General features: G+C 39.1%; 1 protein-coding gene and 1 pseudogene across 2 annotated transcripts; one reads left to right on the top strand and one right to left on the bottom strand.

Annotated features, from left to right (window-relative positions):
• Window positions 1-1,679: 1,679 nt before the first annotated feature.
• LOC143558495 (argininosuccinate lyase, chloroplastic-like) lies at window positions 1,680-13,860 on the top strand (annotated as a pseudogene). Its single transcript, XR_013139749.1, has 15 exons — window positions 1,680-1,829; window positions 1,922-2,009; window positions 2,154-2,262; window positions 9,183-9,207; window positions 9,344-9,643; window positions 9,745-10,008; window positions 10,123-10,239; window positions 10,404-10,552; window positions 10,649-10,875; window positions 10,962-11,306; window positions 11,446-11,561; window positions 12,498-12,559; window positions 12,646-12,917; window positions 13,008-13,155; window positions 13,261-13,860. The product of XR_013139749.1 is annotated as an argininosuccinate lyase, chloroplastic-like (transcript).
• A 915-nt stretch (window positions 13,861-14,775) lies between these two features.
• On the bottom strand, window positions 14,776-24,617 carry LOC143558494 (putative ubiquitin-like-specific protease 2B). The gene is made up of 16 exons (XM_077047321.1): window positions 24,485-24,617; window positions 22,206-22,492; window positions 21,899-22,120; window positions 21,732-21,813; window positions 21,402-21,652; window positions 20,798-20,873; window positions 20,044-20,155; window positions 19,917-19,967; window positions 19,709-19,840; window positions 18,712-18,912; window positions 18,576-18,631; window positions 18,397-18,490; window positions 18,232-18,322; window positions 18,035-18,154; window positions 15,342-15,635; window positions 14,776-15,268 (listed from the first exon to the last, which is right to left on the bottom strand). The coding sequence occupies exons 1-16, from the start codon at window positions 24,615-24,617 to the stop codon at window positions 14,945-14,947; spliced, it is 2,526 nt and encodes an 841-aa protein (XP_076903436.1). The 3' UTR covers window positions 14,776-14,944.
• Between the last annotated feature and the right edge of the window lie 834 nt (window positions 24,618-25,451).

Below are 25,451 nucleotides of genomic sequence, written 5' to 3'. Positions count from 1 at the left end.
TAAAGACAAGTTATAGTTTGTTATGAAAGTTTTTATATTCCGCGAATGTTTTTATTAACTCTGATGACTGGAACTATGTGAATGAGTAAATCCAACGTCCAAACGTGAGGCACGGGTAACGGGGCCTTACAAAAAGCTTAATATCCAATCCGTTATAATTTTACTACCACACATAGCACAACAACATCACGTACAAGTATTGATAGCTCGTCGCCCTCGAGATCCCGAGAAGCCAGCATTTCTTGATCGCACCCGCGATAACTTTTTGTTTCCCGCCGCTTTATGCCCGGAGCTCGTGGTGTCTGAGGCGATGTTCGCGAAAGGTGAGGAGATGCTTGCCAAAGGTGAGGGAGCTCTAAACCCTCGTCCTCTATCACCATTCACTTATAGTGGGGTGATTGTACTCTTCACTTCTAGTGATGAGTCATCACCCTATGAAGAAGGTAAATCCTCAGTTGATACTACTGATGCTGAGAGTATCATGAATGCCATTGCAGGTCTGAACTGCAAGAGGAGGCAGAACCCATCCACAAGCAAAGATGCGGATGCGGGAAAAAGTACCGATGAGGTTGCTACCAGCGAAGATGAGTATGGGGTTGCTGATGCGGATGCCCTAAACCGGCTGGGAAGGGCAAATCACATCTGTCGAAGCCTGCCATTCCCAAGAAACACAAGAGGGTGTAACTATCGGACCGTATCAATCTTGTTGCATCCGCCATGGTTATTCCAGGTATTATTTTGATCTTTTTTCGTTTCCTAATTATTTTTCTTAAATAATATATTTTCTGATGGATGAAATGTTTGCAGATTATGTGGAATGAAATCTCGAGGGTCCATCAGACCAAGGGAAGAAAATTCCACCAGTTTCTCCACCTGCATCACCGCTCAGATCTGTGTTTAAGCATGTACCTAACTCGCCACCATAGGGTGCCAAAGACCCCATTGTTTTACAAGACACGCCTCCTGGCAAAGGTGAGCAAGGAAGTACTTCTCAGATTTTCAAGGAACCTTTCTGTCCCTCGCCTCCTGACTCTCCTTTGCACTTTGTATATCAGATAGAGCCAAACGCTGTTGCCACTGGCTTTAAGCCGTCTTCCTCACGCTCTCATGAGTACAAAGAGCCTGCGGGGGTACTACAGTCAGACCAATCCGTATGAGGATTCCCTGGTGCACCGCCCGCATTGGTCTATCCTTCAGGGGTCTTTGTGTACAGACAACGACGCATGTCTTGAGTTTTTAAAGTAGGGAATTACTCCTGCAGAGAGGCAACGCCAACGCGGGCGCCCTCGCTATGAGTTAGCCAACTCTTTCTCCTACAACTTAGCTAATAAAGTCTCCACAAGTCAAGAAATATATCGGGACTGGTTAGATATGTGCCAAACATGGGATGAATTGGAGAAGAGTGCCGAGGGGGCCAAGAAGGAGGCGGAAGTCCACCGCATAGCGGCCAGCACCGCCAGGTGGGAGCTACCAGATGCCAAGAAGGCATTAGAATAAGAAAAAGCCCGTCAATCCGCAGCTGCAAAGGGCTGAGTAGAGGCTTGCAAACGCCAGAATGCCATTCTGGAAGCTTCCTGTGAACATACACGCGCTAAAGAGAGCGAGCTGGCGCAAACTGAAGAGGCCAAAGCAGCTTTGCAAAAGCAGTCGACGATCAAAATGATCTTATCTCTTCCTATATGGAGGATATAAAGACGTTGAAGGCCGAAGCATCTGCAAAGGATGAGCGGGTTTCCAAGCTTTCCGAAAACAACCGAGAACAAGCCTTGAGTTTTGCGGAGCACAAGATGGATCTTATCCGAGCTAAGACAGATAAGAAGTGGTTAATGGTAGAGGGGATTCCTTAGGTAACTTCTTGCTTCAGCTTCCTTAAGTGTAATACATGTATCCGGGTTATTTTTCTTACACTTCCTGTTTGTAGGTTGTCGAGCACATCCGGGAAGGTGCTGAGCTTGGGGATTGCCTTGCGGAGCTGCTAGTTGCCTCATCTCAGACTAGTCGCCAAGCAGGTTTCCAAGAAGGTCTCAAGTTTGTTGAGGAGAAGTGACCTCTTGAGAAATTTGACTTGCATGGCCAAGATACTGCCAAGATTTTTGCTGAGAAAAACAGAGGTTTTTGACAACTTGACGTTCTCATTGAGGAAACAACAGCAGGGCTTGCTGACAAAGATGATGGAGTGGATCAGTGGAAAGCATTTCTCGCCATTGGTCATGAGGAAGACAAGGAAGACCAATCGAACCCCGATGATGAGGATCCACCTCTGTAGTTATAGCTTTTTGTAAACATGTGTATCTGATCATGTATAATATTTCAATTTTCCATGTAATCTCTTTTGACTTGTTAATATAAGAAGTTGTTTATCCTTCACACTTTGTTTATTGTATGATATAAGTGTTAGATTGAAGGATCTTCTTAATCGTCAATAAAAGATTACTTGACATTTACTTTAAGGACACGCAGGTCCCTTCTGGCATGCAGGACAGGAAATTTTCTTTAAGGACACGCGGGTGTCTTCTGGCACGCGGGCCAGAAATTTTTCTTTAAGGACACGCGGGCCAGGAAATTTTCTTCAATGACACGCAGGTCCCTTCTGGCACGGGGGCCAGGAAATTTTCTTCAAGGAAACGCGGGTCCCTTCTGCTATGTAGGCCAGGAAAAATTTTGTTTACACAAGACTTGTACATTGGTTTAATCAAGCTTTTTAATAAGGACGACACGCAGGCCTAGCATATTACAACTGATGACATTAGATGTCGTTTTTACTAGTCTATTAGGGCACACAAGCCAATAAAAAGTAAATAATAACAAATCTTGCTCATATGTAACATTTCTTCAATTGTGCAACGTTCCAAGTTCTAGGGATTTCTGTCCCGTCTAGTTTTTCCAACTTGTATGCACCCTTAGATAATACTTCTTTCACTTTAAAAGGGTCTTCCCAGTTGGGGCCAATTTACCCGGAGGTTCTTGACCCGACGCTTCATTGTTGCGGAAGACAAAGTCCCTTCATCAAAGCTGCATTTTTAACCCGCGAGTCATAGTATTTTCGTAACTGACGTTTATAGTTATGCTCGCGGATTAAAGCCAATTCTCTCCTTTCTTCAAGGAGATCTAAGTTCATCCGTAGCTCTTTTTCGTTATCATTGATCATCAACGTTCATGCGGATGGAATTCCAATTTCAGCCGGGATCATGGCTTCAGTACCATAGGTTAAACTGAACGGCGTTTCAGAATTGCTTGATTTCTTTTGGGTGCGGAAAGCCCAAAGTACATGGGGCAATTCATCTACCCAGCCTGTCCGTTTAGTACCCAACCTCGCCTTGCTCCCATCTTTGATAGTTATGTTGACTCTCTCAACTTGACCGTTAGCCTGCGGGTGGGCTACAGAAGTAAAAACTTGGGTGACCTGAAGTTCTTTCAGTCACGCTTGCTACCCACTGTCCGCGAATTGAGTCCCGTTATCACTGAGTAATTCTTTTGGAAGGCCAAAACGGCAGATGATGAACTCTCACAGGAATTTCTTGATATTGGATGTAGTGATGGAGGCGACCGGTTTGGCTTCTACCCACTTAGTGAAATAGTCAATAGCCATAATCAGGAATTTGACGCGTCCCGGGGCTTCTGGGAATGGCGCTGGCATGAATCACACTTTCTAATTTCTTGTAGTGCATCCATGTGCATCCTCGGCCAATAGTATCCTGCATTCAAGAGTTTGGCCACAACCATTCTCGGGCCCGCATGAAGACCACAAATTCTCTCGTGAACTTCTCTTATCAAATAATTCGCATCTTCGGCATCCACACATCTCAGGAGTGGGCCAAGGAAGGATCTTCGGTACAAAAAACTATCTTATACCTGGTAGTTCAAGGCTTTGTGCCTGATCTTCCGAGCTGCAACTTTTTCTTCTTGTATCTCGATGTAAGGTATTCTATAATCGGTGCCATCCATGATTCAACACCAGTTTGTATGACTAACACTTGATGCTGCGGGACTGATGGTTGATCGAGGACTTCCACATGAATGTCTTTTGCAAAATGTTCAAAATTTGTTGAAGCTAGTTTGCTAAAAGCATCCGCTGACTTATTTTCACTTCTCTTGATGTGGATGACTTTGCCTCGTTGTTGGTACTTTTGAAGTTCAAATTTATGGCATAAGTAAATTCATGGCCCTCGGGGTTCACCAATCTGAGGCCCACGCCTGATCCTTCATTACTTGAAGCTCCATCCGTGAACAGTGACCAAACTTGGTCTCGCTCAGGAGGGATCAGAGTTTGCTGTTCAACTAGGCACTCTTCTTCCTTGTTCTACGGGACTTCTGTAACGAAGTCTGCTAGCACTTGGCTCTTGATCGCGGGTCTGGGTCTATACTCGATCGCATGTTCTCCCAATTCTATGGCCCACTTTGCCAATCTCCCGGACAATTCTGGCTTGCTCAACACATTTTTCAATTTGTACCCTATTAACACGTTGATGGGATGACATTGGAAATATCTGCGGAGACGCCTGGCAGCATAGACCAACGCCAGAACCAGCTTTTCAAGCATTGAATATCTGGTTTCTGGTCCTGTCAACATTCTACTGACGTAATAGATAGGCGTTTGGAGATTTTTTCTATCTGTTAGTAGCAAGGCCCCAATGGCAATATCCGATGCTGATAAGTATAACGTCAAAGGCTCTCCCGCATGTGGTGCTGTCAGGTAGGCAATTCCATCAAACACTTTTTAACTTCTAAGAATGTTTTTTCTGCTTCCGCAATCCATCTGAAATGTGCTTTCTTAAGACAGTTCCTCAGGGTTAACACAAATGGGTAAGATTTGGCCGTGTGATTGTCTAGAAATTTGTTCAGAGCCACAAGTCTTCCATTAAGTGTTTGTACCTCTTAGAGGGAAGAAGGTGAAGGCATGCGGGCCACTGCCTGAACCTTATCAGGGTTAGCTTTGAAGCCCGCACCCGTAACAATTATGCCTAAAAATTTTCCTTCCTCCATCCCAAAGGAACACTTACTAGGATAGATCTTCATGTTAATCTTTCTCAGAGTCTCAAACATTTCCTCTATGTCTCGTTAAATATGATCATCTTCAACAATATTTATAACCAGATCATCCATATACACTTCCAGATTTCGCCCAATCTGACCCTTAAAGGCTTCATCCATCAAACGTTGATACGTAGCACCCGCAATTTTCAATCCAAAGGGCATCATCTTATAACAAAATGTGCCTTGGTATGTATGAAATGATGTTTTGTCCTTGTCACCCGCCGCCATGCGAATATGGTGATAGCCTTTGTAGGCATCGAGGAAGCACTTAAACTTGAACGGGGCTACAACGTCAACTTTGAGATCAATTTCTGGTAGTGGATAACAATCCTTTGGGCACGCTTTGTTTAGATCCTTAAAATCTATACACATTTTCCATGTTCCATTGCTCTTGGGAACGATGACCGGATTAGCAACCCAAGTTTGGTACTGAATTTCACGGATGATTCCAGCATGGAGAAGATCCCGAACTTGTTCATTCATAGCTTTGGTATGCTCAGGAACCATCTTGCATTTCTTTGGGACAATTGGCGTGAACGTTGGGTTCACCCGCAGCTTGTGCTTTGCAATCCTCCACGGGACACCAGTCATATCTGCGGGTTGCCAAGCGAAGATGTCCATGTTCTTTGTTAACAATTGCTTCAAAAATGTCCTCACTATCTCAGAGATAGCAGGCCCAATTATTATTGTTTGGTCTGGAAACTTCTTGTTCAATACCCACTTCTCCGGTTCAGTTCTCTAAACTTGCTTTGATACCTTGCTAGGTTTTGAACTTTCTGTCGTGAAGCAGTGACGGTTAATGCGGATGATTGCTACACCAGTGCGGGTCGGAACCCCCACTGCACCATGCGCTGTAGAGGGATGAGCTTTGAAGTCACCAATTGCCTCACAACCTAAGATGATATCATGTTTTGACATCACCGGTAAGACCAAAAATTCAACGTCTTCAGTTCTTGAATGTTTTCCATCACTAAGTGTAACTGGAAAAGATATTACTCCTCGCGGATGCATCACTTCACCCCCAAAACCAGACACAGGTGCGTGAATTGGCTTCAACCTCACCTTGTCGTCTTCGTTAAGTTGTACAAAGCATTGTTCATACATTATGTCCGAAGTACTTCCAGTATCAAAGAAGACATAATGTGAACGGTAATGTATGAGAGCAGTGATTATCAACGGATTTTTGTTGCAAAGACCTCCTTTGACCCGCGGAAAAAATACGGGTTCATTCTTCCACTCCTCTTCGTCAAACTCTCTCCCCTTCCCTCCAATTTTGTGTCCGCCTTGAATCATGTGAACAATCAAGTCTTTGACCTGCTTCTAAGGCGGGCCCTGGTTATCATGTGCGGAAACTTTACCAGACGCTTGTCTTGCATTTTTGACCAAGTGTCCAAGCTTGCCAGGCTTGACTGCTGCTTCGATTTCACCCCTCAAAGCTATACACGTGCCCGTGTTATGACCGATGTCATCATGAAACGAGCAATGTTTCTTAGGGTTGAGTAATGTTCTTTTTGTGAGTGGCTGAGGTTTTTGAACTTCACATTCTCAGTGGTAAGGATTTCTGAGGGAGTCTTTGACAATGGAGTCCAATTGTTGGTAATTCGCGTTGAAGCGCTTGCTTTGTTCTTGTTGCCTATCAAAGATCTTGCATCAAACTGCTTCGATGTATCCGTAGAAGGCTAAAGCCTTGACCAAATTGTTCCCTTGGCTTGTCTATTCGGTCGCGGAGTTTGAAATTCTACTTTTGGAGTATGTTTTGGGTTATCAGAACCCAAAGTCTTGTCCGTTCTTGCGAACAGTTTTGCTGCAGACATCATTTTGTCCTAAGTCTTAAGCATTCCATCTCTACCAGTTAAGGTACGGATCAATTCGTTACTTCACACATTCTTGCGGAAGGCTCCCCTCAACATGTCTTCGATGATTCCACCAATATTGAGACTCTCATTGTTAAACAGAGAAATGAAATATTCAATAGACTCATTTTTTCGTCTAACAACGTCCAATATCTCAGAAGGATCGCGAGTGTGCTTCTTTTGATGACTAAAATGTTGGGAGAATTTAGCCACCAAGTCGTCCCAATTCTGAATTTGCCCATCCGACAATTTTTCAAACCATTCACGTGCTGCCCCCGTTAACATCAATGCAAACATGTGACACCAGTAGGGGAGGGTCCAACCACTGACGCCTCCCACTGCCACAAAGTTCAACAGCTGATCACTAGGATCAGTAATCCCGTTGTACTTTCCCAAAGATGTAGGAATTTTTGCATTAACTGGGAACAGAGCTATTATGATGCGCACGACAAGTTTTGACTTCTCAGAAAAGGCTACGGGACGATATGGTTTTGTGAAGTCTTCTTCCGCATCACTGTGGTACTCAGTATGCAAACTACCGCACGCGGGTGACTAGTTCCCTCTCGTCTGTGAATCCTGCTATCTCCCATGTAATAACTGAATTAACTAGGACGATATGTCGGATCATAACTTTCATACTCACCTCTGTAGGAGGGCGGTCGTATGACCATATGAGGACGGTCATGCCTCCTCCTAACAAACTCATCTTCAGGAAACCCCTCAGTTTGAAGGCTTTCACGCATCTGACTCCTCCGTACGGTCGGGGAGGGGAAAGAGATCTCCTAGGACTTTATCATAAGCCAAAGTACGGGTACGAATTCGCTCTTCACTAACCATGCGCTCGTATTCAGCTGCAACATTCTCTTGTTGGATACGTAAACAATCTTCGGGGGACAGGGTTCCTCCCGCTCTGGAACTACGACGGTGGGTTCTCACCTTCTCAGAATTATCAGAGCCGTCTTCCAGACCCTATTCCGTACGAGCCCATCGAGTTTCCACCGTAACACGTCCTAAGTCACCTATGGTAAGATCACCAGGTGCTTCGACATCAGTAGTACGTCTAGCAGTTACAGGAGTTTCCGTCAGCCCTTCGAGAATTTGACTCATATCGTTCGAACAACAAACAACAAAAATTTTCACAGTTCTAATACAAGCACAGATGACGCCAATGAAGAAACACAGACCTAATCCCCTAAGAGCTTAGATCCATTGAGTCCACAGGGTACGGGTCAAGTATAAACCAACTAACGTTACGAGTTCAATTTCTAGAAGCCCAATGACAAAAACCTGCAAAACAACCACCGTGAGCTCGTTACGGGAAGGACAAGAGGGGGGTCTTCCCGTAACCACCCTCCGGCGTGATAATAAGTACAATTTCTGGTGAAGATAAAGTACTTAAGTATTTAGAGCAGATAGTGGAGAGTGAATGTGTTACCTCATGGAGATTGTGAAGTATTTATAGCCGAAGGATGTAGGAATATAATTGGCCCAGTCGTCCCATTCTAGAAGATGCCCTTGTAACCGCCTAGACACGTGTCCTCATGCGATAGGTTGAGCTATATGGCCCATGTGCATTGTTGTAACAACCTGGACACGTGTCCATATATGATAGGACGAGATAAACTTGGCCATGTGCACGGTTGTAACAACCTGGCCAATTGACCTTCTTCTATTGATCGAAGGGTCACATGTTTATCAAGAAAGGATCTTGGTAAATCTTCTAGAGGAGGGTTGGTTAAATACAGTTGTCCTATAACGTTGCCTTCTAGCCATCCTTGCGGGTGTAAACAGTACCCTGCGGATGACTTCTAAGGGCGTCTATATCCTCCCGCACGTAGTCTCTAGGATTCAGTGTTGTTCTTCCTCTGTCTTGAGTTATGCGAGTGATTTAAATGACCCGCAGGTGGTTTATGAGGGGGTCCCCTCTGACCCGCATGTGGTACTTAAAGGTATTTGGGTCTTTTTGATACCTTACCTCTATACGTCCTTATGACTTATTTAAGTCATACGTCACAAGTTACAAAGTTGTAACTTTTGACTTGCACACTCACAAAATTTAATTGTTCCAAACATCTTAAAACTTATAACCTATAAATCATAAAGTAAAATAAGGAATTACAAACACCACTAAAATGGATCATTGATAAGAAGGTCAAAAGTGAAACTCCTATTAACATAAGATAAGATATGTGGGTAAAGTGAAAAGCCCAAAGCCAGTATGAATAACACAAAAATAAGACATTGGAGTCGATTGGCATTTTGTGTGTTTCTTTATATGACATCACTTAAATTTAGGTTGGCAATTTGTGAACCGTACATGGTGCATTTTGAATCAACAAACAGCATTTAAAAGAAAAAAGCAGTGTGTAGTGTAGATAGCAGCAACAGTCAGTCAGTCAGTCAGTCCCATATTATTATGGAATCGATGCTGTTGCCTCTTTCTTCTTCTTCTTCAGTCATTCTCCACTCAAAACCCTAATAATAATATTATTAATAAGTTAAGAGCTCCTCCACTCCTTAATCGTCTTCAACTCTTCCATCATTCGTGTTCACATTCACATCCACTCAACTGCTCCGCCGTACAACAACCGCACATGTCAGCTCCGGCCAAGGAAGCTAAGCTATGGGGTGGCCGCTTCGAGGAAGGCGTCACGGACGCCGTCGAACGCTTCACCGAGTCCATCTCCTTCGATAAAGCTCTTTACAAACAGGACATTCATGGCAGCCGCGCTCATGCTTCTATGCTCGCCAATCAAGTATTATTATTATTATTATTATTATTATTATTATTATTATTATAGCCACCTAATTATTAGTTTATAATGTATGGATTATGTTTTGTTGTTGATATATGTAGGGTTTGATGAGCGAGAGTGATAGGGACAGTATAATTCAAGGATTGAATCAGATTGAGAAGCAAATTGAACGAGGGGACTTTCTGTGGAGGACTGACAGAGAGGATGTCCATATGAACATTGAGGCCACTTTGACTGATTTAATTGGAGACCCTGCCAAGAAGCTTCACACCGCTCGCAGTCGCAACGATCAGGTTTCCACCGATTTTCGCTTGTGGTGTCGAGATGCTATTGATACAATTGTTTCACAGATTAAACAACTTCAGGTTGCTATTTGCTTATCTTATTATGACTTACTTACAACCTAGATAATTAAACACAGTAATAGATAAAATCTAGCAAGAATATTCATCAAATGATGCTTCTTTGTGGTCTTCTAGATCGGTTTGGTGACGCTAGCTAAGAAGAATATTGGAGTGGTTGTTCCCGGTTTCACGCATTCGCAGATTGCTGAACCGGCTCTTCTGCAACATCATCTTCTTGCATACGTTGAACAGGTTTGAATATGCATTTAACATACCAATGTACCGGGTATGATCTTTTATAGCGGAGCTATTGGTAGGGCCTGGGGAGGGTGTGATGGGGGGCAAACCTTATCCTTGGCTACAAACATTTTACCTTTAACGTGCGCTGAAAACTTAACTAAGTTACTTTTGTGTAGCTTGAATTCGATGCTAGATGTCTGCTAGATTGCAGGGCTAGGTTGAACTTCTGCCCGTTAGGTGCATGTGCATTAGCTGGCACTGGGCTTCCCATTAACCGGTTCATGACTTCTGAGGCTCTCGGTTTTACTGCTCCAATGAGGAACAGGTAAACACGTGTAGCACAATAAACTTGCGATTGTGATAATCCAATATCATTTTGTTTATGTGGGTGAATGATTACTGACATTTTGAATCAAAATAGCATGGATGCGGTTTCGGACCGTGATTTTATTTTAGAACTTTTCTGGTAATGCGATTCTGGCTTTGCATCTTTCGTGGCTAGTTGAAGAATGGGGGTTGTGGGCGTCTGATGAATCTGGGTTCGGTTTGGAAGGTGTATGTGGGAAGTCAGCTCGGGTTGTTGGAGATTTGGTCACCCTTCAAGTTTTATGCAAAGGACTTCCACTGACTTACAACCGTGATTTGCAGGTATTATGCATTATCTTTACAATTTATTTGTGAATTTAGTTTTATGAATGTGAATTGTTTTATTAACATTTTCCGGTTTGTTTCAGGAAGACAAAGAACCTGTATTTGACAGTGTGAAAACAGTTTTAGGAATGTTGAAAATGTCAACCGACTTTGCACAGAACATTACTTATAATCAGGAGAAAACACAGAAGGGTTTACCATCTGGTCATGTTGACCATGGTTCTGTTGTTGACCGGGACGGTGTTCTAGAAGGTCTAGATCATATAGAGAAACAAATTGAAAGTGGAGAGTTTGTGCTGGTTCAAGATGAAGAATCTACAAAGAATCTTTTAACAGCAAGAGGTAAAAATGGTCAAATTTCTACTGATTTTCGTGTGTGGTGTTCTGATGCTATTGATTCAATTGCTTCATATGTTAAACGTCTTCAGGTTTACTTTCACGCTTTCTTTTTCACAAAACTTTCAGTATTTATGTGCTGAGAATGTAGTTTTTAATATCATTGGAATCGAATATGAAAATGGTTGGGGGTATTTTTGTCATTTTGATGGTGTAATTTATGGTGTGTAGGTTGCTTTGGTGAGGCTTGCTAAGAAGAATACAGAGTGATTGTTCCTGGTTATACACATTTGCAGAGGGCACAGCCGGTTCTTCTTCAACATCATCTTCTAGCATACGTTGAACAGGTTATTGAAAACTTGCATTTTATCATTTTCAGCCAAGTGTTAACAAAAAAAATTATATCAGTTATACTCGTTCAAAATACTTAAAATTTCATATGAACCATTTTGTTTAGGCTTGTAAACGAATCAAACGAACACGGACGGGGCATGTGCATGCTCAACTGAACAAATGATCCAATGAACAGTTAAATGGACAGTTTTCTTGTTTGTGTTCGTGTTCGGTTTTTAAGAAAGTGAGCATGTTCCTTTATGTTAATTTGTTAAAATATAAACAAACGGTTCACGAACATAAACGAACTCAAATGAACGCAAACGAACAAAAATAATTAAACATAGGTGAATGGATATAAAAAACATAATTGAGTGAACATCAATGCGCCTAAAAATTTAATAAAACTAAACTAAGTTGTAATGTGTGATAACTAAAATATACCGAACTTCAGCGAACGCATACTAATGAACATAAACGAGTGTTAATGAACGTACGCGGACATAAATGAACCAACGGGATTTGTGTTCATGTTCGTTCGTTTAACTAAATAAACAAAAAAAGCTGTTTGTCTTTGTTTTTTAAATAAGCGAACACAAACGAACTTCCCAACCCTTCGGACAGTTCACTGAACTTTTGGTTTGTTTACAAGTCTAATTTCATTAAATGGTTAAATACAATTTGTATTATGGCAGTTATACTCTTCTCTTTCTTCTTACACATTAAACTGACATCATCATGTAAGTATCTAGGAAAGGGTATAAATGTCGTAAATTTGGATATGTCTATATATTTATTAAAATTTTTAGTTGGGTATATTGGGTAATATTATACTAAACTTGAAGGAATATATGAAATTAAGAAAACTTAACCAAATTATTATTATTATTATTATTATTATTATTATTATTATTATTATTATTATTATTATTATTATTATTATTATGTAGCTTGAACGCGATGCAGAACGTCTTCAAGATTGCAGAGTTAGGCTAAATACAATGAAGAACAGGTATTCCACAAACACTTATCACTTATTTACTTGCCATTATCATATCTTTTTTATTGAATCATTTCTGATATTTGTGATCAAAATAGCACGGAACCGGTGGCTTCGGATCTTGCATTTGTTTTGGAATTTGCTTCTGCTAATTCCATAACCGCCATACATCTTTCCCGTCTTGGTGAAGAATGGGTATTATGGGCATCAGAAGAATTTGGGTTTATTACACCGAGCGACTCAGTTTCAACAGGTAGCAGTATAATGCCTCAAAAGAAAAATCCCGACCCTATGGAACTTGTTCGTGGAAAGTCTGCTAGTTGTAGGAGACCTGGTCAAACTTCAACTCGCCCACAATCATGGTCTTCAGGTACTATGAACGTTGACCAGAAGATGTCACATTGACCACGAATGTAGCCAATTTGACCATGACTGTAATGGTCTTGTGGTTTGTTTACAGGTAGACAAGGAACCAATAGCCGACAGTGTTAAAACAATAATAGGAATGTTAGAAGTGTCGGCTGAGTTTGCACTGAACATCACCTATAATCAGGACCGGATACAGAAGTCTTTGCCAGCTGGTCATCTTGATGCCACTACACTTGCAGCTGGTCATCTTGATACAAGGTAAGTGTATATTTTTCAAACCTGACCCGAGTGCCAAATAGTGAATGTTAGTTATTTAAGGGTTGTTAAATGTGGGCTAACGGATAATAATAATGTGCATCAGGGTATACCTTTCAGAACTTCACATGATATAGTTGGAAGGGCTGTTGCTTTGTGTGTTTACAAAAACTGTCAGCTTCGGGGCCTCACACTTGATGACTTACACACCATTAATACAGTTTTTGATGACGGCGTGTATGATTATCTTGGTGTGGAGAATTCAATCAAGAAGTTTAGTTTTTATGGTTCTACTGGTTCAGAGTGTGTAGCTGCTCAGCTAGATTTTTGGGTTTCTAAGCTCCGTGTTGACGCCTAGTACTCGGTAATGACAATATTTACCATTTAATGTGTCATTTTGTGGTTGTACTCATCTTTTGTTGGCATTTTGTTTTGTAAGCAATGTTATGTTGACCAATAAAACAAGATGGAATTGTAGTCGTTATATAGTTTTGGTTTTTGTATTAAACGGTTCATGGTGTGGTTGAATCAAGTCGTTTTTTTTTCTTCTGGAGTTTTTATCTGATTGTGTTACATAATAGCAAAAACAAAAACTGTATACAAATATACATATATGTGTGCATCTTGTAAAGCGTGATCCAGCTAAATTCGACTCAGTTTCTCTTGATCATTAAATAACATATATGAGGAAAAAAACGTAAGAATGCTCACATTCAGCAAACAAAGTATCGACATCTCTGATTTCAATGTTTGAACATTGACGCTTACCACAATCGTAAACCTCAATCCGTTTCTTAATAGAACCTATACATGTGTAGGTAAACGTTTAAAAATATTAAAAATTACAAAAGTTTAGTTTAGTGATTTTTTATGTAGATAACAAGTATGTAAAGTGTACAGTTTTGTCTATTATATATTATGGGCTTGGGTTAAATACAAATTAAATTGACGTGCTGTGAGAATCAAGTAGTGTAATTATATATTGTAGGGGCTTGGGTTAAATACAAATTAAATTGACGTGCTGTGAGAATCAAGTGGTGTAATTATATATTATAGGGTTCCGTTTTGTATAATAGTCTTTTGTATTTACTCGTCCTGTAAACATTTATATTAGTTAGCTTGTCGGTTTATTTCCTATGTATATTTGGGCCTTAGGTCATGTAAACAAAGCCCATTTGGGCCCAAGTAATGAAACTTGCATGAGATACTTCAGCATACATATATACGTTAACAAATTCAACATTTAGAAAATGAAGCGAATAGATGTGATCGGAAACACCTAGGATTGGTAGCTTTGATACCATTGATTGATATGTGCAGATTAGAAAAGATAGAACTGAGAAACGTTAAGAAGATGGATTACTCCAAACAAATTCATAGCTATCCTCTCATTAGGGTTCATAGTGCATTAGGTACACGGTTACATGTTATCATATTTAGACCTAGACCCCTGATGTCAAATCAACCGTATCATTAACTCATACGATAGTAACACCGAAAAAGTCGCATTATATCGTTGATGGTGAAGCAAAAACGCATGTGTTGGGGGGTCAGTACATATAAGGTTAATTGTCATGATCTAAGGTTTGTCCCATACCATAACAAGAATGCTGCAAAACATTGCATACAAACCTTGATGTCAACTGTCAACGTGTTCCTAAATCAGACTTAAAATCCACAACAAAACACAAATAAAAGCTAAACTTTAATGGGATCTCCTCATCATTTAATCCTATCACGATTCAATGATCCTCGACACTATCCACAGGACATCTATATCAATGACACCTTTCTTAGTTGTGTCATTCTCATCCTTTTGGTGGACTGCTGCATACCTGATTCCAAACCCGAAAAGTTCTCTGAACCGTTGATTTCCATGTCAGAAAACCTAAAGGATGACCCAGGCATTATTATATCCACACATGAAGTATCATCAACCATCTCGTCAACATACCCATCCAATGTCGGTTGACCGATTTCTGAATCGAGTTGACCATTTTCATTGACTATTAATGATTCATGATTGTCGGTCACGGTCTCACGATCCAAAGTTCTACAATCATCAGGCATGATTTCATCTTCTTGTTCCACGTCTTCCTGTGAATATAAGCAATTTTCAAGTGATAATCGAGAGTAACTATGTGATTATGTTCAATAAGATTGCAAGTACCTCGATCGTTGGCCAGCTGAATAATTTAAAAGACGGCTTCAAAGTTGTATTGGGATCATCACCACTTGGAACTGATAATGATGGTATCTCAATCTTTTGACGCTGCATTGGGGATAAATTTACAATGGTACCCTTGGGAGCATTTGTGGTCATACTGCAGATGTGGCACTGTTGGTCCTCGTCAGCAGTGGAACAAGGTTCTTGATTAGGGTTCTCCAGAAGATCACAGATTAGCTTCTGGATAAGTACTCGTTTGAGTGACGCCTCAGCAGGTAGAAACCAGTCCACATTTAACTGTTAAAATACACAATTCAGATATATGTAATTATAATTACAATATGTAATTGCAATTCAGAAATTTGTAAGACAGAATTACAAATTTTGTCCTTTAAAAAAAGCCAAATTACGGTTCGTGTCCTTTTCTAAGTTTCCTTGCAGGCGGTGTACTTTAAACTTTTTTTTCCTACAAGTTATGTCATTTACGCTAACTGGGTTAGAAAAACTCTGTTAAATCCCATCACTTGAGAAGCATGTAAGGGTAGTTTTGTCTTTTTGCCTACCCTGCAACTTCTTCTTCTTCTTCTTCTTCTTCTTCAGTGCATCTGATAGCATCAAACCCTAACATCAATGGAGAAACACATTCAAATCTTCTTACACAAGATCTCAATCCTATCAATCACCATTGCCACATTAATATTATTAATCTTCCTCTTCCAATTCCAATTCCAATTCCCACAAACCTGCAATTCACCAAACCCTAACCCTAACCACCATCCCAAATCCTCCTGCGCCGCCGGCCGCCGTCCAACCACCACCATCCACCGCAAAAACCACCACCTCTGGTCCACCGCCACGTGGCGCAAATCCGTCCATTCATTCTCCACCATCTTCCACCACCTCCAAACCCTAGCTCTTGTTTCTAATCACACATACGCCGTTGTTATGTCTGGTTTTCCGGCGGGTACAGCGGCTCAATCTCCCGGATGATACACCGTTGGGAGATCAACTTCTGGCGGTGGTCCATGGGAACATCAGGAAGCATTGCAACCACAAGAGGGTATATTGACTTGGCCTTGCGAAGACCCTTGGCTAGAGCCACCACACCTTTCCAGTAGTCACCGTTTCCGGCCAAGAAGGTGACGTAGGCACGGCGTGGCAGGGTCTTGGTCTTGACCAGACCGGATGAGAGTCCGTTGGAGGCGGTTCTAGGAACTGGTGGAGCCATGGGTTAGTGGTTGGTGATTGGTGTGTGGAGTGAGATATGGTGTTTGTGGTTGTGGTTTGTAGAGAATATTCAAGTGTGTTTTGGAAAGGTTTGTTGGTGATAACAACGGCGTATGTGTGATTAGAAACAAGAGCTAGGGTTTGGAGGTGGTGGAAGATGGTGGAGAATGAATGGACGGATTTGCGCCACGTGGCGGTGGACCAGAGGTGGTGGTTTTTGCGGTGGATGGTGGTGGTTGGACGGAGGCCGGCGGCGCAGGAGGATTTGGGATGGTGGTTAGGGTTAGGGTTTGGTGAATTGCAGGTTTGTGGGAATTGGAATTGGAATTGGAATTGGAAGAGGAAGATTAATAATATTAATGTGGCAATGGTGATTGATAGGAATGAGATCTTGTGTAAGAAGATTTGAATGTGTTTCTCCATTGATGTTAGGGTTTGATGCTATCAGATGCACTGAAGAAGAAGAAGAAGAAGTTGCAGGGTAGGCAAAAAGACAAAACTACCCTCACATGCTTCTCACGTGATGGGATTTAACAGAGTTTTTCTAACCCAGTTAGCGTAAAGGACATAACTTGTAGGAAAAAAAAGTTTAAAGTACACCGCCTGCAAGGAAACTTAGAAAAGGACACGAACCGTAATTTGGCTTTTTTTAAAGGACAAAATTTGTAATTCTGTCAATTTGTAATTTATAATTAAAAGTAGAGTAAATTACACTTTCCGTCCTTCAGGGATATACCAACTTGCAGGTTGTGTCCTTGAACTAAAATAATTACAAAAAACATTCTTTATTTGAAAAGTTGTAACACATTACATCTGTTTAACAAACTGGCGTTGAAATATCCCTGTAAGCATTCACAGCAGCTCCTCTAAATATTGTGAGAGAAATCTCTAAAATTTTATAGAGGATTGTAAGTGTTGAGTGATGGAGAGAAAATTTTAAAGAGAAGGGTAAATTTGAAGGAACACTGTTCATCCTTTATTTATTTTTTAATATATTTCAAAGTGGTTGTGAGTGGAGGAGAGAAAAAAGATAATGATAAAGATGTAAAAAAATATTATTTAATTGTATATAGAGATAGATTTTCTGCTGGGAATGCTCTAACTTATTAGAAATTAATTATTTTGCCCTTACACCTAAAGAACAAAATATATAATTTTCACAATTCTTTTGAAAAAGAAAATCTAGAAAATTAGAAATTGTGAAGTTTACATACTTTGTCCTTATAATTGTAAGTTTTATAAAAAAGTACACAGGAACCTTAACACCAGTTAGTGGAAAGAACATAACACGTTAAACTTTTCAAATAAAAGTTTTTTTTTTTTTTTTTTTTTTTTTTTGTGTGTGTGTGTGTGTAATTATCTAGGTTTAAGGACACAATCTGCAAGTTATATATATGCTAAAGATAAAAAGTGTAAATTACTCTAAAAAGTAATTATACTAAAAACACGAAGATGAGATAACAACTTACAAAGTTGAAGCTTTCTAAGACTTTAAAAGGATTAAATTGTACAGGAGCTTGCTCCAAAAACAATTCCACATAGTGGAGCAAAAACAGACCACAGTCAAACAAATTTTGCTGCTGAGGTAACTGCATAAAACAATAAACATAAAACATTAATAACTAACAAACGAATTATCGATTAATAAAAATTAGACGACATATACCTCTAGAGAAATGAATCTCAAATTATCAAATCTTGAAGAGATGTCTTCAGAATCCACATGTTGCCTTGCTTTCCACTCTTCCTTAAGGTAACTGCATTGTCATATCCAAAATTAGGTTTTAATCGTTTTAAAATTATTACTTGTTTAAATAGAAAGATTAAATACCTTTGAACAAAGCCCTGTAGACCAGTATGACTTCCTCTGAGAGAATCCATATGCAACACACATGGAACTTTAACCAACTTGTCTACATCTTCGTCTGAACCAGTGAATAAATAACATCAGAAAACCAAAACCAATATATTATTAATTTATTATATAGTTATATATATTAAGAAACTAACCTTCATATGTGGCCACTTCACCGAGATGACACATGACAATAAGACTCCAGTGATAACTGTCAAAAACCAAATTGAAGATCTTAATTGATATTAATAATTTAGTAAAACTGGAGTAATGTTCATTTCATTGACTCACTTATAGTTTACAGGAATAAAAACATAATCTTTCTCAAAAAGGTTGACTTTTCTTGTCCATTTCTTCACACGTTGATACGCAGCCACTCCTTGAGAAGCATCAATTAGATCTTTATCAGGATCCGCTAGCTTCCGGAAGAAGAAACTATTGAAGAAGTGGAGCTTGCGTTTCTCATCAGGCTTAATTTTGTTCTTCAAATACCTATCATAAGCTATAACTTTAATACTATGTAAACGAACTGAATGGACACGAACGGAGCATGTTCATGTTCGTTCATTTAACTTTAATTGATTGAGCACAAACATTGAAACAAACAAGGTTTTCTTGTTATTGATCGTTAAAAAAATAAACATGTTTGTGCTCTTTTATGTATTTTTGTTATAAAAAAATGAACAGTTCATGAACATAAACGAACGAACATAACTAGGCTAACACCAATCAAAATTAAGCTGAACAACAATCTATCGGGCCTAAAAAATAATAAAACTTGAATAAATTTACGATAGGCTAAGTGAACATATATACGAACGTAAATGAACAAACGTAAACAAACACTCACGAACATAAATGAACGGATAGAGCATGTGTTCATATTTGTTCATTTAACTAAACTAACAAAAAATTTGTTCATGTTCTTTCAATAATAAATAAACGAACTTGCAATCAAACAATCTACTGAGCAACTGGTTCATTTACATGCCTATGCGGGTCGTATGACAGGGCAAAACATGGTCAGAAGGGCCGTATGTCTTGGTCAACAGTCACATAAGTCATTTCTTTGTCAGTCAAAAACATCATACAAACCGTAGGATTTACCCCTCATACGACCCGTATTACCACTTCCCCCCTGGCATATGGCCCTTGTGACCATTTTTTCCCTGTCATAAAGCCTGTATGACACGTCAGTGGCGTGTGAAATCTGAATAGTGCGTCAGTGGTGTTTATTTAGCTCTTACCAATATCAATAGCATAAGCAAAAATAAGAGAGTAAACATACTTGATATAAAAGTCAACGATTGTGTCATTGACAAATGTGTCGGGTTGCAGTAAATCGAAGTCTCTCTTACTGATAGAAACCGCATCCGCATCCCCTTTTGGATACACAACCTCTTCAAAAGGACGAACAAAACTAAAAGAATTCAAACCAAAATAAGAACCAAATATAACTTTAAGATTTCTATAAAATAACACATTCTTTGACTTACACGGGAAGATAATTTGAAGAAGGCTTTCCAGGGTGTCTAACCATGGTGTCCCTGCTCACACGCAATGAAGTTACAAAACAATAATAAGATCATTATTAGAACTTCTAGAAAAAAGTTAAAAACTCACTCTGACTCGAGCATACTGGTCCACAAAGCTTTGTACATGATGTTCAAAGACAGAATTGCTTCAAATCTCTCATACCAGCTAGAGTCGACAATTGAAAATTTCAACTCAGTGCCTGAACAATGTATGAATGAATAGGCAAGACAAATTTCATATATAAGATCATCTGTTACACCAATCTAACTCATTCAGCCAAATTAATCGCCTCTTTCATTAGACCAGGCCAAACGGGCAAGTTGGGTCAGGCGGTATGCAGGTCAGGATGGGTGCGGGTCAGAACGGGCCATATCATGATTATTCACAGAAGGAATGGTGATTTCCCCACTATTTTGTTTGGTGTTATCTTCGAGCTCTTTGATCAAAACATCTGACTTAAATATGGTTTTTAGGCTGGTCAAACCAAAAAATTGGACATTGGTAACCTACCTCGGCCCATTCTAACCCGCTCTTCCTTGTCAAGTTTTTCTGATTGTGTCCTGTTTAACCTAGTCTTGAGTTTAGACATGCCCATACGAACCCAAAAGGCAAACTGCCCCAACCTACCCGTTAATGATGGCGCGGGTTGTGATTGCCAAGCCTATCTTTCATAGTATATATTAGGTAATATTATCTTATACTAGCCAAACTATGCCACAATAATTTATAACTGTAAATACTTTTTATACAAGCTCGGAATTGAAAATTCCAAAACTTTTTAAACAATCTACCCGCATATGTTTTTACATAACCAAAACATGAAAAGTTTTCTGATTATAACCTGCAGCGCATTCAACAATTTCACCATTTTCTGTACCCTTTGCAAGTACATGAATCTTCACCGTGGCCGTCTCAATCTACACAAAATCAAGAATATGTTTTACATACACACACACACATTGAAAAGCCAGAAAAAGAATGGACAGTTATAAGGTACAAAAAGGAAAGTTGGGTATAAAAAGGTTCTCAACATAAGATAGGTTATGGTGTTATGCCTTGTATGCTTGTACATAGAGCTTGTACGGTTGTACACCGATAATAATAACAGGTCATGCTTTTTATGGTTGTACATAGAGATAAGTGATATAAGTCATGTTTTTTATATTTTTAAAGGGTATTTATTTTGTTGTCTTATTTTATTGGCGTCTGTTACTTCTCATGTAGAAGTGGGTAATATATAAGTCGAATCACAAATAAATGTGTCTCATGCGCATGATGCACGCGCCTTGGCGTCTCAGTTTCAACGTGGTATCAATTTAAATTAAATAATATCAGATGAAGTCAAGTCCCCTATTTCTGTTTCATACTTTAAACAGCAGCAAATCAAATGCGTATAAATAAGCACTGCAGACAGTTATATTTAAAGCTCAATAAGATGTACTTACCTGCTCATACCAATGAGATGTGATATGAAGTATATCTTCAATTCCCCACTTGCATTTAAAACCCTTTTCATCTGTATCTACTTCTGAACCCTCCAGTTCAATGTATCTTTCAGTAAAAGATATCAGAGAATCTGTATAATAACTACCACGATATATCACGTAATCAGGGAACAACGCAACTGTTGTCATATCTTCACTGTCCATGTCCCACCCGTCTATGCAGTGATCTGAAGATGGTCCTGCTACGCCACCTGGCACAGTCGAATAATAGTTGAAATTATTAATTATGTATAGTTATATACAAGAAAAAGGAAATATTTTAGCAATTACCATCATCTTCTGCTACGTTAGAAGATGAAGATCTTTCACTCATGCTTCCATTTCCATGCCTGTCCATTCCACCTGTCTCACCCTGCAATCAAATCAGTTCAGTTTTTGTGAGCACTTCAAATGAAATTCGGATATGGAACATGGATAATCAGAACATAGTAACATACAGGTTCATGATAACTAGATGACAAATCAAGCATGGCTGATTTTAAATATATGTTCCTAGATGAAGCTGACGTGGCGGCCACATTGTCTTCTGACTCAGATAAATCAGTTCTGGGTTCTGTAGTTGATTGAGCTTGTTCTGTCAAAGCGTAATTTGATTCAGCAGATAAATTCTGCACTAGGGTGCTTCCATTTTCATTACTCTCAATTCCACCCGTCTCATCCTGCAATTAAATCAGTTCAGTTTTTGTGTGCACTTCAAATAAAATTCAGATCTTGAACATAGATAATCAGAACATAGTAACATACACGTTCATGATAAATAGGTGACAAATCATCCGATTTTAATTTGCTGTTGCTAAGTGAAGCTGACATGGCGTTCACATTGACTTCTGACTCAGATACATCAGTTCTGAATTCTGTACTTGATTGAGGTTGTTGTTTAACGACTGTCAAAGCATCATTTGAATCCGCCATCATTTCAGCAGATGGATTTTGTACTAGGGTGGTGCTGATGTAATTCATGTTAATGGTGTCAATGTCTAGAGACGGAACACAGTTAATCTCATCTGCTGGTATACTTTTTCCAGTAGCAGCTACAAAGAATAACAATAAAACATAAGCAATCTGATAGAACCCAAAAACTAAAATATATATATTATTGAAATAAGAAGATAGCTGGCCCGATTCGAGAGGGGCTAGTCTCCGGTTTAACCAATTCGGGATGGTAAGTCTCCAATTACAAGATGAACTTGATAATCATAATAAAACAAGACATAGAAACTAGAACAAAGATGAAATACTTAAAACATAATTTGGTAGTTAATGCCTCCTAACATTCAGCCTTTGACAATCAATGGTCAACAGTCAACCTGCCACTAATTCAGTCCTAAACTTTTGCTCCTGGTTGACTGGGTTAAAGTAACGAACCCGAGACCCTGTGGACCCATATGGGTCGACCACTGATAAGATGGAGTCGTATCACAATCCCAAAAATGCAATCGTGTTATGTAAAAGTTAGCTTAAAGTTGTCCTTTTAAATCATAAAAAGCAGCTAAAATAGTTAAAATTTATGCGAAATGCAAAATCTTAATATTTCCTTGTCCAGTAGTACCCATAAAACTGTTTGTTTGTGTTTGTGGCCTGTCACATTCGTCTAAATTTCTATGCATTGTTCAAATAAATTTCAGCTATAGCTGAATTTTGTAGACACGCTTTGTTTGTTGAATACTAATATTAATCACCAATTTTAATTAAGCCCCTTCCGCCAACCACCTTATTGTGAGGCAGAAAGATTAGTTAGACCTTTCTTTGATATGGATTCTCCCATTTCAATGATTCACAATTGATATTTTTACTCATATTGAAACCTACAAAGTTGTTATTTTGACAAATTATAGGACCTAGAGGAGGCTTTTCTGGTACGAAATGAGCCACTTCAAATAGATTCATTGCTCCGTCATTCTTCCACGATACATCCCACTCAAAAAGGAACTTTCTACTTATGATCGTCACGAATTGAATGTGGAATTTAACTTATTTTTATTATAGGATCTATTGGATATCTTTTAGAAGATGGCATGCCGCCACTTGGATTGCCAAAATTGGGCCAATCCAATGCGTTAAAGCCCTTTTTTTGTGCCATAGATCTTACCATTTCCGAAGGAACTGGATTTTCACCTCTTTGGGCTTCTACTGAATCGAGAAATAGGTTTGATTGTCCATCGAGCAGCGGTGTAGGATCATATCCCAAAGATAGTAAGCGTTTCCTTTCGAAAGCTTTTTTTCAAAAAATCTATATAATCTAAATTTCTATTGAAGCTTCCTTCCCAGAACTTCTTGTACTTTGTAAATCGAATAAAAAATCTATTCAGTTTAAAAATCATCCAATTAATAGCATCACGGAACGAAAGGTAGGCTGCTGCTTATGAGTCTTTATGGTTAAATAACTAAAGTGCGAACGTTAAAAGAAGATATATATGACTGCTTTTAAAAACTATCAACTAGCTAGTTTCCTCCCTTACACCGTTGGTGAATCAGATCATCTCTTAGAAGTGAAGCATTGTCAAAGGAGTTTGACACGTAAACTAGCATGTGAATGAAGTAATACTAATAAATGGAATATTATAGCGTAGTAACTCAGTATTACTGCCACTCATTCAAGGTCGCTAAACAGATGTAGCATTTGATTATTGAGATGAGATGTCAGTTAGAACAAATTAGGATAATATAACTAGATCCTAAAAATGTTAGCATCAACCACAAGGTAGTTTAAATAATACCAGGTTTGATTTTAGAAGTCGGATAAGAGAAGTATATATAATTAGGTGGTCTCGGTCATGGTCTAAGCTGTGGTTAACAAAATCCATCAGTCAAGTGAAGTTAATTTATAATAAGTCGGTCGGACGATGTCCAGTTGATTGACTAAATTAATTAAACTAGTAAGAAGATAAAGTTATCTACAACAACATCTAGAGTTTTTAAGCAGCTACAATTAGCTTCCTATTATCATCAATAGCTAGATGATAAACTACCAAAACATGAATCAACAGCATCAAATAAAATAATAATAATAATAATAATAATACCGGTTTGTGGAAGCGTAAAGTTGTGAATTGGTGGAGTCGTAGGGTTTGGGGTGGTGACATGATCATCTGGTTTGAAATCGAAGACATCGAGATTATTATTATTATTATTATTATTGGGAGGCGTGGTCTTCATCTTTCGAGAGTATATACGCATCGATGCATATACTAACCAACGAATCAAAATTATTATTAGGGTTTTTATTATCTCAGAAGAAGAATTGGTAGAAATGGTTTGAGGGAGGTTTATGGAATTCAAATTTCCAAAACCACCAAGTGATCGACAGAAAAGAAAATGATGAGGACAGGAGGCTGGGTTTATACTAATTATAATAGAGGAGGAAAACAACATATGCCAGATATTAGGGATGGTAGTGGAACCCGAACTTGACGGGAATACCCGATCCTCGACATAATTGGGACGGGTCTTACCCATCCCATTAGGGTATGAGACGGTTCTGGGATTAGTTTTTAAATTTTTCGTGGGTCTGGGACGGGTCTGGGATTTCTAATATACCCGATTACCCGACAATATGAACCTGTTTACCCGATTATATACCCGATATAATTATATATATATATATACACACATAACATAGTAACAATATTAAATGGTATTTGTGTTCAATTGTCCTTTGTGTGTCCTCTATAAATATTAAAATTATATATATATATAGGTATATATAGGTGTATATATATATAGTATTACATCCCGTCACTCACTCATCCTCTATAAACTACGTAGATCTTTTTTATATATTTTTGAGAAATTTGCATTTTGTCTCCCTGGTTTATATCGTCGTGCGATGGGTTAACCCCTGAAAACTAATTTGCGAAGTTTCCACCCTCATGTTTTTTATAATTGTAATATAAGCCCCTGATTGAGTGTATTGAGCCCCTGGTTGAGGGTATTTTAGTAATTAGACAAATAATAATAATAATAATAATATCTAATAATAATAATAATCTA

This window comes from Bidens hawaiensis, unplaced genomic scaffold, assembly GCF_021521415.1.
Source record: "Bidens hawaiensis isolate Kalapana, Puna unplaced genomic scaffold, B.hawaiensis_p1.1 tig00019547_1, whole genome shotgun sequence".
In the NCBI taxonomy this organism is placed as follows: domain Eukaryota; kingdom Viridiplantae; phylum Streptophyta; class Magnoliopsida; order Asterales; family Asteraceae; genus Bidens; species Bidens hawaiensis.
Note: the sequence above shows the minus strand (reverse complement) of the source record. Positions and strands in the feature narration are given on the sequence as shown.

What these genes read in the sequence shown, in the direction of transcription:
- LOC143558494 (XM_077047321.1), bottom strand. Translation starts at nt 24,617, where the DNA reads ATGAAGACCACGCCTCCCAATAATAATAATAATAATAATAATCTCGAT. An exon ending in CTTTACGCTTCCACAAACCG is followed by an intron (nt 22,493 to 24,484) that starts GTATTATTATTA and finishes TATTCTTTGTAG; the next exon opens with CTGCTACTGGAAAAAGTATA. An exon ending in CATCTCATTGGTATGAGCAG is followed by an intron (nt 20,874 to 21,401) that starts GTAAGTACATCT and finishes GATTTTGTGTAG; the next exon opens with ATTGAGACGGCCACGGTGAA.